General features: G+C 40.9%; 1 protein-coding gene across 1 annotated transcript in view; it reads left to right on the top strand.

Moving 5' to 3' along the window:
• Nucleotides 1–7,324: 7,324 nt before the first annotated feature.
• LOC126384665 (proton myo-inositol cotransporter-like) overlaps nt 7,325–18,556 on the top strand; it is a 109,476-nt gene continuing 98,244 nt past the window's right edge. The window contains exon 1 of the mRNA XM_050035835.1: nt 7,325–8,112. Within this exon, the coding sequence (XP_049891792.1) occupies nt 7,533–8,112 (580 nt within the window). The 5' untranslated portion in view covers nt 7,325–7,532. The remainder of the gene's footprint in view (nt 8,113–18,556) is intronic.

The following is an 18,556-nucleotide window of genomic DNA, read 5'->3' as shown; positions in this document are numbered from 1 at the left end:
TGTGGGTTTGTGCTAGTAACGTTTTAGCTTTTAGCTTCTAACGGCTAGCCGCTTCAGCTAACGTTAGCTAGCAGCTAACTATGGGTGCTGCTTAGTGCTGGTTAGGTATGGTGGGTTTGTCAGAGCTTTGTTAATGAAAACAGCTGCCTGTCACTAATGGAAACATGGTTAATGGAAACAGTGAGACTTCGCTGTACAGTAAATGGACCATAAAATAAAAACAGCAAACTAAAAGTGGCTATAAAGTTATATAGAACTGCAAAGGACTGTGATTTGGGTATGTGCTAGTAATCCCATTCATTTTTAGTATGGTTTGCTATGATTTTAAGGTAAAGTGTCATTTTCCCAACAATAAAAAACTTAAGTTTTGAACATTGCAACATGTATTGGATGTCTTACAGATGTATTCATATTTTTTGTCCTCTTGGAGGCAGAAGAGCTCCACAATAAACATACTCCAGATACTTTAAACTTTAAAAGGCTATGGCTAACGTTAATGTGGATGGTAATGGTTGCCTACTTACATTCAGTGGACACGGAGCAATATTATCTGGAGTCAGGGTTTTTTGGCCACCAGCAAAACCAAGTACAATATTCGCACTGGTTTGGTCCTCCCAAACTCCTGGGAAAGATAGCTGGGTCTTTAAGCTGGTAGTTCTTCAGCTTTTCTCTGGCTAGCTAGTTGGTAAGCTTTGTTGCTAACAGCTGCCTGCTGCTGCTGGAAACATGAAAGCTGTGAGACTGAATGTACAGTTAAAGTTTTCTAAAACCAAAATTGAACTAAAAGAAGATTAAATGCTCTGTAAAACTGTACAGTTGGCTGGTTGTTCTTATTGTGTTAGTTCATGCTAGTAGCCTTTAATTTTCAGCATACTTTGCTTTGATTGTAAGGTGGAGAGTGACATTTTGCCAGCAATAAAAATATTTAAAAAATAATAATAAAATCAGTTTAACCATGCCCCAGGAAGCGCGCCGGGCTTCGAGGCCAATTTTACATAGTGGTCGAAAGTGGAACTACACTGTCTGGGTCCGTCAAGTGATATAAATAAAAAGTTTTGCCCATAGACTTACAATGGGAAAGAGACACAAACTGATATGTTTAACTTTCATGATTTGATCAATTTGACATTTCAAAAGTCTACAAGAGCTACACGATTAATTATTTTATCCCCATTCAAGGTAGTGGAGCGCTAAACCTTAAGTTAGCCGTTTGGCCGACCGAAGTCTGCCAGTCGGCCGCACTTGGCCACGCTCGGTTGTCATTAGTCTTCAGTGCGCTTGCTCTATGGGCCCTGTAACACAGAAGATCTGGCTAATTTCATACTGGGGAAACAGAGCAAAATGACTTGTTGCATCGTCAGGATTTCATTTGATCTGATAATATTTCAAAAGTCTAGAAGAGTTGCACGATTAAATAATTTTATCCCCATGTGGGCAAACCAGAAGTTAGCTGCTTGGCTTGCAAAAGTCTGGAGCACGCTTGGTCTATGGGCCCTATGATGTGGACGATCCAGGTAATTTTTACCCACGAAGTCTAATATTTTTGGCTTCATGCGCCACTGAGTAACTTTCAAGGGAATGAGCAGGGGCCCCGCCTTGAATGCTGTGTGCAGTTTTCTTTATACATCACTGGTTTGTACTGACTCCCAACACTGGGTGATTCCTGATAAATGGAGTGCCCTAGGAATGAGTCCTAAAATTTGGACATGAGTTAGCATTTTAGCACTTCTTGTTCCCTTGTCTAGAAGTCAATGAGTATTTTGAATGGCTTTTGGGTTAGAAGCCTGAAATAGGGTCTGTGGTTCCTACAAGCTTAAGAGGCTTTTATGTTTTGTTCTATGACATAAAATACGTCACTGACAGACATCTCTTTCCCCATTAAAGTCTATGGGAAAAAGTCTTTTTGGGCCCAATGGCATCATGTGATGGACTCAGGATTTGTTTGGCCACTATGAAAATTGGCTTCAAAGCTCAGCATACTTCCTGGGGGCCTGGTTTAATGGTGGACAGGTAGCGTACATAGGGTTTATATCAGACGTTTCTGCTGAAAACAGCAGCTCGCTTCTGCTGGAAACAGAGTTAATATAAGCAGAGGTTACCGAACTGTAGTATAAAAGTAAAACAATGAGCTATAAGGGGCAAAAAAGCTCTGTAGAGTACAGTATAAAGCTTGTTGATACTGAGTAGTGGAGCTTTAACATTGATAGTACCAACATATATTTTTCACAGCAGATATTCTGACTTGTAGCCATATCATCAGAAAAAAGCACAGGTAACTAATAACATTAATTAGGGCTCTGGTCCTTTAAATAGCCCAGTGAGCCAGTATGCACAATACAAGGTGGAACTTTCTCACCCAAGTGTAAGGTCATTGTTATTAATGTTTTCAATTACACCTGTGCTGTTCCTGCTACAGTGTGATATTATTATATGGCAAAATGCCCACTGTGAAAAAGGTCTATAGGTTTTTAATAGTCAATTCCCAGCTTACTTGGCACAGTAGGTCTGAAAGCGAGATACTGCTGTGTTACCTCAATCGGAGCTGTTATTACGACATTATCCTCTCCACAGGTTGCAGACTGGTCCTTGCACATAGTTTCTCGCACAGTTTCTTCTTTTTAAGACTGGTTTACACAAAGACAGAGGATTGGGTTCTCTTAAGCCTGTACTTTCTGTAATGTTGTACTTCTACTATAGTCTGATAGACTCAGTTTGGTGTGTTTGCAGTGCTGCAGATGTTCATGGCTGTGTTTTGTTTGATTTGAAAGGTTAAGCCTGATTATGTAGACTTGGATAAAGGAAGAGATGACTCAGTTCTCAGCTTGGCAATCTGACAACCCATCAGGCTTTGTCATCTCTGCTAATGAATTTTCTAGGTATATCTTTCTTTCTGGCTACAAACCTTTGTAAACAATATCTGAGAGCAAGCAGTACACAGTCCAGATAAATAAATTAGTCATTCGTAGAATTAGTCATTTGTACCATCAATCTGGTAATTCTTTTTTATGATCAGTGTTTCAAAATGGTATGCACATTTACATACACGCAGACAAGAACATCCAGCAAACTAAGCTTCGTGAGCTCTCTAAATCTAAAATATTGCCCAACTTCTTTTTGGTAACACATCAAAAACAAAATCACAAGTCCATGTGTTGCAGAACATCAACATGAGGTATAAGTTATATGGCTGCTCCATTGGGGATTTTTTTGGCCAACACTGCAACAATATGCAATTCCATTGTACGTTTAAACATGTTGCGCCCAGTCACGCTTGAGACCGTTCATGCTTTAAGACTTTCTTTGACTTTTGATGATCAGATCTACACTATGTTCCTTCTGAAATGGCGTATTGTTTTAAGTGTTTGTCATGCCTTACAGAGATGGTTGACAGTTTTGTTCATAGCCATTTGACAGGACAGTCCACAAGACATAGTAAGAGAGATTTAGGAGAGATAAATCTTGGAACCCATCAGATATCGTTCTGATGACGATAAGGATCGGGCGAAGGCCAATATTCCAGGGGTTCCGGTGTACCAAGCAAATATCCAGGCCAAGACTGTGCATTGGTCATTTCGGCTAATCTCTACAAACAGATATCTGCAAATTACTTTTAAGAAAGCTAATAAAAAGCTAAATCATTGTCAGACGATAGCCGATGGCTTCCGAGACTGTATTTCAGCCACTGTATTCCACTTTTCTTGCTCTCCACGTGGACTATTTACCTGCAACTCAAACGTGATCGGTCAGTACTATTCGGACGACAAACAAACTACAAATGGAAATATGTCTAATACCCAAATCTTATACAATTGCCTACAGATTCTGCATACATATTATACAGATATCTGTTTACAGAGATTAGGAATATTCTAGATCAGTGGTTCCCAACTGGTCCAGCCAAGGGTCCAGATTTCTCCCTAGTCATTAGTTCAATGTCCACACACTTAAATATTTTCAGCGTCATACTTGCGTTTGGCCATGCCGTCAAGCTAGTTTCCTGTCTCTGTCAAGTAGCTGTCCATTAGTCAGTCACTCTACAGCGGGAAACAGCACTTCAAACGTACCAGAAATTCACTGGACTTCGAAATAAAGTGTTTGTATTTTTTTACAGACTTGACATGCTTACGACCCACTTTTGGATCACGCCCCACCAGTTGGGAACCACTGGCCTAGATAGATCAAGGAGAGATCATAGATGCAGATGGCGTTGGCAGTTGGTTCCTTCTGCCTGACCTTTGGAAACAAATTTGGGTGCCTTCCTTGCTGTGTCCTCCCTTTAATATGACATGCTCAATACATTTCTGTTGGGAGTGCAACAATACTGCAGAGGAAATAGCACAGGTGAAAACCAACCTGACTATAACTGCTTTTGACACAGTGCATGTACTGAATTTAATTGAATAGTAGTGTTTTGAACAGACCAATGCCCTCGGTGGCTACAGGAGCAGATAGAAACAAGGCCAGTTTTCAATTTGAAACAGGAGGCAGATGTGACCTTACGTGTTCCAGCATTTTATATTATCAGAAAGAGCCCTCTTGTGATGCTTCATGGCCAGGTGTATGAGGTCAAAGGAGAGCAGCACCTGTGTGTACCTTCCCCTATCCTGAATTAGGAAAACTTCATTCTCAGAGGCACATGAATGTGTTGAGTAAATTTTATTGGAACTTGAGCATGCATTTTCAGTATTAAGTCTTTGTGTGTGTATGTGGAAATGTTGGTGCTAGTGGAAAGATCAAGGTGTCGGCATTATTTCAGCTGTGATCCAATGTGGCCATTAGCTGTCAAGCCTTAGATGAATGAGTGACGCACATCACCACCCTTAGGCCCCACTACTCAGCTGGAATCATGAGGTTAATTTCCCAAGGAGAGACATTATAGCTTTCCACCATGAAACCATGTACGCCACTGTGTGTACAGGAAACTTGTCCCATTATTGCTCTCCTTCTCTAATGGGCTCAATCATGAGCCATTATCAGGCTGTACTCATTCATCATTTTGTGTGATACCACTGTCCGCATATTGATCCCCCTCCACACATGAATGCATTTACAACCATGTCATTTCTCCAGGCTGCAGCATTGCAGCATGTTCACTCAGATTACTTTTTCTCTGTTTTAAGATTGATCAATAATGGAGAAGGTGGGCAATGATGATGGTTGAGTGTGTGAAGGAGGGAGCTCTGAAAATGAGGGAAGAGGGTTTTCATGGAGGCATTTTGTCCAGTCTTTAGCTTCAGAAGAAGAGGTAGGCATTGGGTTTAGATGAGGGCAGATAATTTGATAAATGATCATTTTATTTATTTATTTATTTTATTTTTCTTTTCTTAAATGATCATTTTAGACATTCATCAAACTGAAATGACAATCTTTGCATTGATCCAACTTCTTAGTTGTGATGTTTTGCCACTTTCCTTTGTCCTTTGTGATAGTGAAGTGAATGTATTTGACAAACAAGAAATCTGAAGACACTAGCGTTGGTTTTTGGGAAACTGTAGACATTTTTAATTTTATTTCTGACATTTTATAGACTATACAGCTAATCAATTAATGATAAAAAAAACTAGCAGATAAATCAATAGATATAATAATAGATATATTTGTTAGTGTCTGTTCTAATTTCCTCACACATGGTGTTGTGGGTGTAGCTTTCTTCAGTAATGCTGGTTTAGTAAAAGTGAGAAGTTTCTAATTCAAAATTATTGTCTCAGCTGTTATTACTCAACCATTTATTTTTTGGCAGTGTCATCTGGAGCAGAAATGATTAATAAATTAATCAGTCAATCAGTCAACAGAAAAAGAAGCTAGTGGGTTTGGACTTTTTGATGGGCTTTTTTTCCTTACATTTTATAGGCTAAATAATTAATTGATTAGTCTGCTGATTAAAGGTTCAGCGTGTAGGATTAGTGAGATATGTTAGCAGAAATGGAATATAATATAATATGTTTTCTTTCGTGTATAATCACCTGAAAATAAGAATCATTGTGTTTTCGTTACCTTAGAATGAGCTGTTTATATCTATGTAGAGATCAGATCGTCATCTATGGAGTTTGCCATGTTGCACAGCCATGTACTTTGCCAAGTAGCCCAGATTGGACAAACCACACACTGGGTCTACTTTGGGCCATTTTCATTTTTGTGTTGGCCACCATGGTAAGCAGCCCTTCTGTGACAAGAGCACTGGAAAAAACACTAGTTTTTTTTAAAGTGAAACTGCTTTATTCAGTGTTTTTACCTGTTTAAATCCCCGGGTTCTGAGTAGACCTCTGCAGATAATTTGGCTCACTGTAAAAAACTTCTGAATGTCTGGATCTGAAATAAGGTGAGCACACATTTGCAGGTACTGGGCAAGTGGGCCAACAGCGATGTACTGAACAGGGCAAGAGAAACACTGATTTTTTTTTTGTTGTAACTGCTTCATTAATTGAGTGTTTTTACCCTGTTGGAGAGGAAGAGACCTCTGCAGATAATAGGCTCCCACTAAAAACCTCCTGAACAATTAACACTGAAAAAATCCTCACTGGGAGAAGTTTCAGCTGGCTGCAATCTGCTATCCTCACCACTAGATGCCACTAAAACCCCCTCAATCTTTCACACTGGACCTGCAGTGATCAGGACTGCCCAAGCCAAAAAGTCTGTTTAGTTATTTTGAGATCATCAAATTTTATGTTAAGAAAATTCAATCATCTGCACAGAGATGCTTTTGCCCAAGAATTGTAGACCTCCATTGGGGCTGTCAGTGTGTGTGTGGTGTCCTCTGACTGTGTATTGAGTAAATCAAGTTGCAGAAACATGTACCTGTAGTACAGCAGTCAGTCCTGCAGGGGGCAGCCGTTTCATATTTTGCCTGAGGCAGCCTGTTGTACAGTAACAGGTGAAACATAGTGATATAAAGCCTGTTTGACATGTGTGTCATTATTAAGAATATTTATATGAACTTGCTGTAATTAATTACTGGTGTAGATTATATGTTATGCATCTATAAGGATGCCGTTCTTTATGTTTTACATGAGATTTTGTTTGTACTTTTGCTTGTGCACAAGGAAATTTTGGGTTTCTTAAAGCCTCACCTGACAGTGAGCAGCAGATCTATTTCAGTTGTGGTTTTTGTGTGTGTATTGTATTGCTTTCTAATTTAAATAGATGATTTGCATGATTTAATTGAACTGTCCTCTCCATAAATGATCCACTCCAGCATCATGCTTCCCAAACAATATTTCTTTGCGTCATGCCGACGCTCGCAGTGACGAGCTGCTCCACTACACTCCTCCCATCTTACCTTTCCTCCCCACTCCTCTCCAACTCTCCCATCAGCACCACAGGGATGTGATACACTGACACACACAAGGCTGGAGCGCAACTTTACTCAGCAAGCCAGCGTTATATTTGGGAGTGGTTGTGGATAACCAACGCGGCAGTTTAACTCCAAACTGAGTGGGGGTGGGGTGGGTAAATTAGTTAAGTGTGTTTTTGTTTTCTTTTTCCTGAGGCATCCAATACAACTAAGCAGCCCTGTCCTGTGTTGTATTTCCCATATGTCGCGAAAGCAGGTCGACCATGACTACAATCTCCGTAGTATGAGCAACCTGATGGGCGAGCGGTGGAAGAAAGTGAGCGACGGAGGAGAGCGGAGTCTCATCAAGGCTCCGTCCAGCGCCAGCATCAGCAGCCAGGGCGCCTCCGCCGCCACCTCCACCGCCGGTGCGCCAGCAGCTGCACCCCCCTCTTCCACCCCCTCCACCGGGGACCTGGAGCGCGCTGCCCGCAAGCAGTTCCAGCAGGATGTCACGCCCGGCTTCGTCTACGTCCTGGCGGCGTTCTCCGCCCTGGGGGGCTTCCTGTTCGGCTACGACACCGGGGTGATCTCCGGGGCCATGCTCCTGCTCAAGAGGGAGCTGGACCTGAGCGCACTGTGGCAGGAGGTGCTCATATCAAGTACTGTGGCCGCGGCCGCCCTGTCTGCCCTGCTGGGCGGCTTCCTCAACGGGCTCTTCGGGCGCAGAGTGTGCATACTGCTGGCCAGCTTCTTCTTCACCGTCGGGGGGATCGTGCTGAGCACCGCCCCTGGCAAGGAGGTCCTCCTGGCGGGGAGGCTCATCGTCGGAGTGGGGCTTGGTAAGACATGTGTCCAACATGCTCTGTGTCCCCTTGTGTCTGTCACTAAGCCAGATGTGTGTCTCTGAGCACTGTTCCCATCATTTTAACCCAACAGATTACATTTGTTTGTGAAATCAATTACAGATAAAGTTGCTCTTATATCCCACCCAACTTGCAGCACTGATGCTAATATGACACTTTACTGATCCCTGCCTTAACATCTCCCTGCACTTGCCCCCCATCACAGAGTTCAGAGGTCATCCTAAGTGGTCTCAGGTCTTAAAGCCTACCATTCCTCACCACATGCAATAGTTTTGCTTCCCTCCTCTCTGCCTCTCCCTGCCTCAGGCCTGATATTTGCAATTACTCACAGCTTCTAATTACACAGCACGACCCTCTGCTTGCTCTGGCTGCATGCCACTGGCTGTTAGACAACTTGCTGTCTTTATTAGGATTATTATCAGGTTTACTTGGGTGCCATTTAGTGATAACTCCGAGCGATGAAAAAGAAGCGGATATCACCGCCCAAAAGGAAGCAAAGATGAGCCTTGAAGCACGCGGGAGACTTTTGGTGTCAATGGGGTCGCCTTCATCAGACGCTGATGTCAGAGTTGCATTTATCTGATTGGGCCCCATCCCTGCTTCCTCCCCTGGAAACATACCTTTGCACATTCCCTTCCTTCCTTCCTTCCTCCACATGAATATTCCTCACTCTCCGCTTTCTCCCCTCTTGAATCATCCCCTGCTCCTCTCTCTGCCTGCTCCTCTCTCTGCATGCTTTTACATGCAACGCGCCTTTTGATCCAAATTCAATGTACCCCAAATTATTTATAGTGGCTACTGTTACTCATGAGTCACATCCTCGGTGGAAGAGGCTGTTAAAACTAGCTTTCCCGGCCCAGCACCACGTTGATTCACTCTTCATTTGAGAGTATAGTGAGCGCTGTCCTCAGTGATACGTGGAGGAATTGCAGACCATTTTCTCTCCTCGGTCAAACACTGGGATAGGAGAGATAGAAGAGGAGGCTTAATCTTCAGCAAACACCCCTGACCACAGTGTAGAGCTCTGTGTTTACTTCCTCTACAAACTAAAGACCCTTTATCATTGATGTTTGAATCAAGATTTGCCTCCAGCACCCTTTTAGTAGCATTTCAATTTCTTCCTGTGATAAATGGTTGTAATTATGATTCTTGTTGTGTGGTGTATAAATCAACCAGAGTTGAATTAGTATATATTTATTTATCTGGCACCAGGAACGTGCAGATGATGAATGTGTCTTAATTTTCCACCCGGAGGGAAGGTGTGAGGGCATTACTGCTGCTGGGTAACAGGCTGGGAGATAATGATTTAAATGGAAATACCTGGAATACTTCTGTATCTCATTTGCTTTTGCCATAATTATTTTTCAATCTGTGGTGGACGCAGTGTGAATGAGTTTTATTTTGGCTGGAAGAAAAAGCTTGGGAGTGACAGTAAAGTTTGCTTTGATTTAAGGTGACTGACAGGAAGCGCTGATATGAAAACACTCAACTCGGGTGCAATGAAACGACAACTTAAGACTTTGACAAAACTAAATTAAAGCATCGTGTTCCCTGTGATGGGTTATAAAGCTTGGGTGACTCACAACTCAATGGAAAATGCTCTTCTCACCGGATGATGAGGCACGAAGGGTCCAAACTGAGCCCTAATATCTTCAGATACCCTTTGTGCAAACTTATAGTAGCTTTTCCTTTCACTAAAATAGCTCTTAAGCAAAGGCTAGTTGTTTATATCATGTACTGTAATTATCCTACCATATTTTCTCTGCTGTCAATGAGAGCAATTACAGGGAATTTTACAAAAACAAGCATGACTCCTGGTAGAGAGAGGGTTCAGTTAATGATAGCAAACTGCTGCCACTTTTTCTCTTGAAATTAGATACAATGTGTAATTAGACAGATGGTTCTGATTATATCAATTTTCCAAAACTGGAATACAGAAATGTGAACATATCGTCTTGCACTTTCTATCCACTTGTTTGTTAGGCGCATTTTGAATTTGCACATAAAACATCTGAATAAAACTTACCAAGATCACTGAGTTTTAATCAAAACTGTTAAAGCTTTTGAAGTCCGATAAAGAGTTACCTTGATGATGTCATCAGTGTTATCTTGGTTTGGGTTTGAAGGGGATTAATTTATGACAGAAAGCCTGTGGGACAAACTTGGGAGTAAGGGCCCAGACGCACCAAACCAACATGAAATAACTAGTGGCGATGAAGGTTGACTGTTGTGTCGCCTCACGTTGCATGTGTCTCAGCCAAAAAGTTGCACTTTAACGCACCCCAAAGACTACAGCCAATGGCTAGCTAGCACGTTTGTTCTGTGCCTGTGTGAGAGGAAATAACTCTCCACACCAGCTGGCAGTGATAGTCTGTATTCATCATTGGAAAAGGAAAACAGGAACACTGACAGGATGGATTTGTGACGCTAGTTAGCCAATTAGCACATTAACAACACAATCCAGTGTTGAAACACCACAGAATATTTACTGTGTGCAAGCAAGTATTAACTTAAACAGTTACAAACGGTTTCTGATAATGAGCTTAATGGCTAAAAACATAATCTTACCTATTGTAACAAGTTTGTTCTGATCTCACGCTCTCTTGACTTTAGCCATTTGTTTACTTTCCTCACTTCCGTTTGTCTTCTTCACTATGCTTAGCTACCAATTAGAGTCATTTCACCACCTCCAACACAGATTCAACCTGCGTAATTGGCCAGCGGCTTACAGTTGGCTTGGTGTGTCATGGCCTTAAGAGTTTGAAAAACATTTATAAGGCAGATAAACTCTAATGAGGAGATGCTATTATTTTGGATCCACCTGTTGCATGCCCCCCCCCCAAAAAACAAAACAAAAATGGTGGCAGACAATAACAAGACCCACATAGAAAAGTACTTTATTTGTTGAACATCAAAAAGATAATCATAAAAAAATGTAATAATGATCAATCATTTAGGTTTTTATTTAAGCAAAATAATGCAAAACATTTGCTGTTTCATGTATTCATAATGTGAGGGTTTGCTTTATGCCATTGTTAGTTGAATATCTGCCCAGTCAGCAGAACAAAATGTTTGCGTTGTACATTTCTGCAAACAAAAAATATGTTACATTTGCACTTTTCATACTAATCATGTCAGTGTTCCTAAAGGGATGTAATATATGAGCTGACTTTGTTGGAATGAGGGGGGAATGGTGGATGGTGTGTCTCCTAGGCAAGGCACCTACCAAGCTGCAGACCACTGTTCAAGATCAACAAACACCAACACCAGTTGTTTTCTGGTGACCCTTTGTGGTGCCTCCATCAGTGGTCGTGGCATAGAACCTGGGTGTTTATTCGGATGGCCCCTAAGAGTTGACCAAATGTTAGTCGGCAAGATTTCATTGGTTGCTTAGTTCTTACAATCTTGAAACTGTATAGGAGCTGCTCCTTGTCACAATAAATCAAAAGCTATATGACTGGACCATGTGAGCGAGTAGTCAAGTAATGGCCTAAAATGACGACTATTGGTCGACAAGAAATTTCTTAGTTGGGGGCAGCCCTAGTGTTTATACTGAAACATTGTTGCTTTTCCCAGCAGCATTTGAGCCATGGAACCATGGTGTTTTTCACCGACATGTTCCTGCTTTCCAGTAGCTTTTGTGCAATTAAATGTGGGTGTTTTAAGCCAGATCTCTTTTCCTAAACATAATCAAGTGGTTTTTGTACCTAAACCTAACCACACGTTAACCACAGCGTTGTTGAGAAACGTAATGTTTCAATGTATGCGCTACAAAATAATGCACAAATGTAACATATCTGTGGTGCAAAAACGTTCAATGCAAACATTTTTTCTGGGGATTGGGTTGTGAATATACTTGTACAGCTGGTTGGACAAAATAAGTTATTTGAGGACGTCAACTTGGGCTCTGGGAAATCTGAATGAGCTTTTTTCACTTTTTCCCAATGTTTGATTGACTAAACAGTTCATCTGTTGATTGCAAAAAAAAAAGGGTTAATTGACAATTCAAACACCTGTTAGTTGCAGCCCTACATCTACATTACGATTTATGCAAGTAGCATGTGCTCCAAATGTTGCTGCTTTAATTCATTAAAAATTGTTGGAGCTCTTCTTATTATGTAGTCATGTTGTGCCCACTTATATACCTGTTGCTGGTGGGAATAAACAGTGATTATTTTCCTCCACTCCCGGGAAACACAGTTAATGGACAGTCATCAACCACTTTATATGGAGCTGGGTCCCCATCAGCAGCCAGTTTTAATTTGAAATGCAAGCCTGTAATGGCATGTACGGCAAAATCAACACAGACAGTTGTGGCAGTGATGTCAGTTTTGTGTTTGTCGAGAACCACCAATAATTTAAGAAATAAATAAGTATTTACAGGGATTTTTAATATACAAATAAAAGGTGAGTAAACATTGCCTTTTCCCAAATTAACATGTGAAATTAAGATTGAAAATGTACACACTTCATTTACATACACAAGCTTTGATTGCTAATATGTGGTAGAAACTAATCACCCAGGTCATTTCAGCTGTTATATTATAAGTGGCTGTTTCATTATAAGTGTCCCCTCCCGTACTGCCATCACAGTCTCTTCCCATACAGTCATCTTCATTACACAAGCATGCATGAGCCGGATCTGATAGATAATGGAACACATTCTGGCACCACAGTTAGCTGCTGGAGACGCTAATAAAGCAACATTTTTCATTGCATGCAATTATTACAGCCTGAACCTGTCACCTGGACACTCACATTAACGTGACTGCCGGACCTCAGCAAAGCCAATTGCAGAGCATTTCTGAACTGAACTCGCCAAAAAGGTCACCAGAGCTGTTTGTCAAACCCAGAAAGGCCATACACCACCAAGCCTGGCCTCCCTGTATTCCTACTCATAAGCATCTGGTTCGCCTGCTGCTGGCCGGTTATTGTCGGTCTGACCTTTGCCTGAGCACAAGGGCTGTTGTGTGATATGAGCCGTTGCTAGTCTGAGCAAACAGAAGGTACTGAACCAGACTGTTTGAAATTGCCAAGTTATGTAATGAATCCTTGTCAGTCCTATCAAATTAAGAGGTTTTCTTTCTGCAGAGGACATTTTAGGAAAGATGTTTCAATCTTGGAGGAGAAATCTATTCATAGCTAAATTAGATGTGTTATATGGGTAAGGAGTTTGCTTTTATCAGCTTGAGAGAAGTTTTACATATATAAATCCATCCTGGCTCAAAAATTAGAACAGAAAGATTCATAGTTGACCTTGTTGCAGTTCGTGGTGTCCTGTTGACAGTTTTACGGACAATTTTTTCACAATCTATGGGGAAAGTGCTTTTGGGCCGGAGAGGATTTTTGAAAATTATTTGCAAGGCTGAGCAGCTTTCCCAGGGGCCTGGGATAGCATTAGCATCTGCCGCTAGCCAGACTCATTGAAAGTAGTCTCAGATCTGGCTGTGCAGGCTTATATTTTCAATTTTTCTGTAGAAAACACTGGCTGTGGGCTTTATGATGTTGTTTTATGCGTTTTTATTAAAAATGTAGCAAAGTTATTATCACACACACATTGATTAAAGAGGACCTATTTTACTTGTTTTCAGGTTTATGGTTGTATAGAAGACTTCTTTCTACCTAAACATGTTCAGGCCTACATGCTTTAACAGTCAAAAACACTTTATTTCCTCACACTGTCTTGCTGGAGCACCTGTATTCACTCTTTGTCTGAAACACTCTGTTTTAGTGGCTGTCCGTTTAAATCTATTCAGCTCTGATTGGTCAGTGTTCATGGGTCTTCTTGACTGTAACGGAGAACATTGGCACTTTTTAGTGTAATAAATCACCAGTAGAAGCTCCTAAATACATCCGGGCATGTTTCAACACGAATATAATCTGAAGTCAAGGAGAAATTTACAATATTAGCAGCCAAAAGATCATATGTGTCCTTAATGTTAGCATGTAGCTACATGTACGTTAGCAGTGTACTTGCAGATGGGGAATGACTGTAACAGAGAACAGTGGCACTTTGTACTGTGATAAATCACCAGTAAAAGCTCCTAAATACGTCCAGGCATGTTCTAGCAGAATATGATCTGAAATTGAGGAAAAAGTTACAATGTAAGCAGCCAAAAGATTAGCCTACATGTTTCCCTGAGGTTAGCATTTAGCTATATGTAAGTTAGCAGTGTACTTGCAGCCAGAAAATGACTGTAACAAAGAATAGCAGCACTTAGCAAGAAAAATCAATCATAAAAACTCCTAAACACAAGCGGACATGTTCCAGTTGGAATTTGATCTGACATGGGGGATTAATTTGCAACATCTGCAACCATGATCACATGTTTCCCTGATGTTAGCATGTAGCTACATGTAGCAGTGTATGTAATGTAAACACTTGCAGTAACATGCCTGGAGCAGATGATCATGTAAAGACATCCGTTACGAGCTGATGTCATTTTGTAGCCAAAGTAAAAACCATTGGAAACAGAGTAATCAGAATGTCTGAAGTCTGAGGTTTTTGTCGCAGGGATTACTTCCACATATGTTTACTTCATTATTTGAAACTTAATGGGTCATAAGTGACAGGTCAGAGGGATTAGTTTTATATTAGTAGATAAATTGTTTTGTAGGAAAATCCTACATAGTATACCTTTATCATATTTTGGAGGGAGATCAACAAGTCCTTATTTACTTTCATAATCATTTTACTTTTAAAAAATGTCTGCATTGATTACATTTGAATTTGACTTAAAATTACATTAACTTTACTGGATTTGTCCATTTCCATTTGTCATGTGACCCTTGTCGTGCAGTTCTCAGCTGTGCATCAAGAGTCTCCCTTTAAAATAATGGACTCTTTGTGGGCTCTCTGTGTGGCGACGGTTAGATTTAAAGTGTTAAAAAGAGCCATGAAATGTTTTTCTTAAGAGAAATCCGCTCTGATGCCTTCAGCCTTTTAGTTAGTCATAATCCATTCCCTCACACATAGACACACAAACGCACGAACCCTAGCACACACCCTCACAGTGTGTGTGTGCATAATCGTGTTTTCTGGCTAAATCATCGAGCAGTTGCAAATGTTGACTTGTTTTGTCCTCGGAGACAGCAGATGAGGGGTCCGCATAAAAATAGTGCAGTTAATTACACTGTGATAATATTTAATTATCACCTGGAGGTTTGATAATTAATTGGTTGGTTTATATAATTAAGTCACACTCCTCATAGTAACTAGGTGGAAGCAAAGTGTCGACTTAATGAGGAGTTTATGTGCATATTTTTGTCGTAATGTGGAAATCACATCTCTAAAATGTCAAGTGTTCAAGAAAATGAGTTGTTTTGGCTTGACGTGTGTATTTTGAGTTATTTTTCCCCCCAAAAATGGTTTTATAAGGATATTAAGTCACTGAATACAATCTGGCTAATTTCTAAAGTGAACTTACATCATAAACAACTCCAAAATTAGAGTTACAGGGTAAACAAATCTCTGTTGGCAAAATTTAATGTGAAAATAGGCACATTTGACTGAATTTAATTAAGGAAGGGTACAACCTCTCCTGCTTTAGCCACTGAATGCAATCACCACTCACACCGCTTACCCATTTGAAAGAACAACAGCTTTATCAGTGGGATTTTTCTCTTTTCCTCGCTCTGCATTTTCAAGGATGCTCCATTAGCCCCTAATTAGCTTCCTCCATCACAACCAGCTACTTAGTACCAGAAAATGTCCTGCCTGTCTCTTACATCACAGTGATGGAGGGTCTAGTGAAGTATCTCCCTCGTACACTGATCAAGTGAGTCAGTCCCGAGCTTTGTACTACGTGCCTAGAGGCTGCCTTCACAAGACCAGACAGATTCTTTGTTTAACTGTGCTGTGCTGCTTTGAGGCTGAGCCTGACCAGACGATGACTTTATGAGGGTGTGTGTTTGTGTGTGTGTGGAGAAGGGAGTGCTGGGAGCTGTCCCCTGGTGCCGAAAGAAGAGCTCATTAACCAGAAAGGGAACACACTGCGAATGTGTTTGTGAGGGATTCGCATTCAAGCAAGTGAAGAAACCTGGCCTTTGGTTCAGGCTTGTTTTCAGTGCAGTCTCAGTTCCAGTGGAGAACGTCAGTGGAATACGAATACTAAAAATGGCTTCACTTCTATCAATATAATGTCATTTGACTCAAAATATGTCGTCTGTGCAATAATACCAGGGGTGGGACTCACCAGAGGATCCATGATACGGTATTATCACGATACTTAAGTCATGATACAGTATTATTGCGATTTTAAATTTGTTGCGATATGTTTAGTATTGTGATAAAATATATTACGATATTTTGAGATTCATTACCCTTTTTCAACTGAAAATTATCTACCCAAAGGAAATGGTTGTTTTTAAAGTTGTATTTAATAAGATTAAGTTTTGATCATAATAGGGTACCTAAACTTTGATTTGTATTTGTGGCATTAATAATTCATATAATGAAAAAAAATCGATACTTGGCACTGTGTGACGATACGATATTGCCACACAAAAATATCACGATACTATGCTGTATCAATTTTTCCCCCCACCCCTAAATAATACTGATATAAGACATGAGCAGATTAAATTGAATATTATTTGTATTTCTCAACCTTCCATGACCTTCCATGTCCACATACGACGTGCAAGGTACCCGGGGTGCGTTGGTTGTTGACATTCTGGGACACCGTGTCAAGTTCTCTTCTTTCAAGATACACTTGTGTTTTCACGGGAAATCTTTCAAAATAAATGCACTACATCAGTACAACAACGCGAATTGATCTTTTTCTTCCTTCAACAACAAAGACACATGATTAGGTTTAGGAAAAAAGAACAGGTTTTGGCTTTAGAACCTTATGGGACACAAACACCGCTCTCTCGGGTGAAAGTCAGTGTTTGTTGGACCCATCCACCACCTCTCACGCCCGCCGCACTCGGACTTTCGCCGCCATAACTTACGTCATTGTCCCGCCAGTTTAAACTATAACTGCAGCCTGCCGTGTATCATGCTGAAGTTAAAAGACACCTTTTTATATTGGTTTCTGACACCACAAGTCACTGCCCAAGCGCCAGATTTCGACGACTTCAGAGTGAAACCAGGCTTTTCTAAACTCTGACTAGGTCTTTAACATCAAAATTTTGTTGTACGTTAAAAGTGACACATTTTACCTTTGAGATTCATCACACTCATCAGCACCTCACATTCCCTCCGTCACATTAGTCCTTATTCACTGCATATAGAAAAAAGAGCCTCCTGGTTGAATGGTGCTGTGCAGGATTTAGCCAAGTTTCGGTGAATCATAGGATATTACAGCTCCTGATATCCTACCATTTTAGGTACCACCTTGGTAAAGGTTCCAAGCGAGCTGAGCCGATACTTTTAAACATTGCAAACCAGTGATTAGTCAGAGAGAACTGTTACTTGCATGACACTGGACATCTTGCACAAACCCTCAATTTTAAAATAGCCAAGCTACTGTTAATAGAAAATGTATTTTTGATTCACTTGACCCAGATTTTAAACATTTGCAGCCAGCGAAACAAAGTGCAGACATTCCTCTGTTTGGTTGTCAATGTCGTATCATGTTGAAGGTGATGACAATCAGCTAGGAATCACACCTACATTGATGGGGTACTATCTGCAGCAGAAAACAAAACAGAGAAAAGTCGCTGGTATCCAAATTGAGTGAAGTAGAGTCAAGTTGAACATAATCATGCAGTGGATAAGAGGCATTAGCTGCTTGAGAATGAATACATTTCACACTTTAAAAACCAATGCAAGATAAAGTGACTGTGAAGCTGGACTCCCAGCCGATAACACTTAATTTCAGACAGTCAATAAACTGGAGCAGAACTGTACAGTATTTGACCTTTTTACTGGCCTGTAATGGTATTAACCTTAATGGGCTTGAACATGTTTTCCCTGTGACCACCTGCAGCAGGATGTGAAATGGAAATGATCCAGTACTCAGTAAACACATCAACATCAGCTGTAGCATCTCACTCTGAGGCATATGGGCTGTGTGTGGCAGCAGGCGTGGCCTGGACAGAGACAAGCTGGTGATACATATGGCTGAGATACATTAAATGGGACCACGGAGGGGAGCTATAGCAGGAGGATGAAGAGGTCCGACTGTGTGAGGTGAATACAGATAGAGGTGTTTCAGCAGGATCAGGACCTTCAGGACTTGTTAATGCTAAGTGTGTTAAAATCTGTGCATATGTCCATCCGTGTGTGTTGACATCTGCCTAATGTCATCTGAGTATACAAGCCGACAGTGCAAACACACACAGTCTGAACGGAGCTGTCAAATAGACAGGAGCCAAAACAGATTTAATGGCTTTGGGGGTTTGCTGTCTCTGCTGATGAACTGCTGAGTAGATTGGCATGAAATCTGCCTGCTGCTCTGTTTACCTGTTGAAT

Source organism: Epinephelus moara, chromosome 23, assembly GCF_006386435.1.
Source record: "Epinephelus moara isolate mb chromosome 23, YSFRI_EMoa_1.0, whole genome shotgun sequence".
NCBI lineage: Eukaryota > Metazoa > Chordata > Actinopteri > Perciformes > Serranidae > Epinephelus > Epinephelus moara.
The sequence above is the reverse complement of the archived record's forward strand: the minus strand, read 5'-3'. Positions and strand labels throughout refer to the sequence as shown.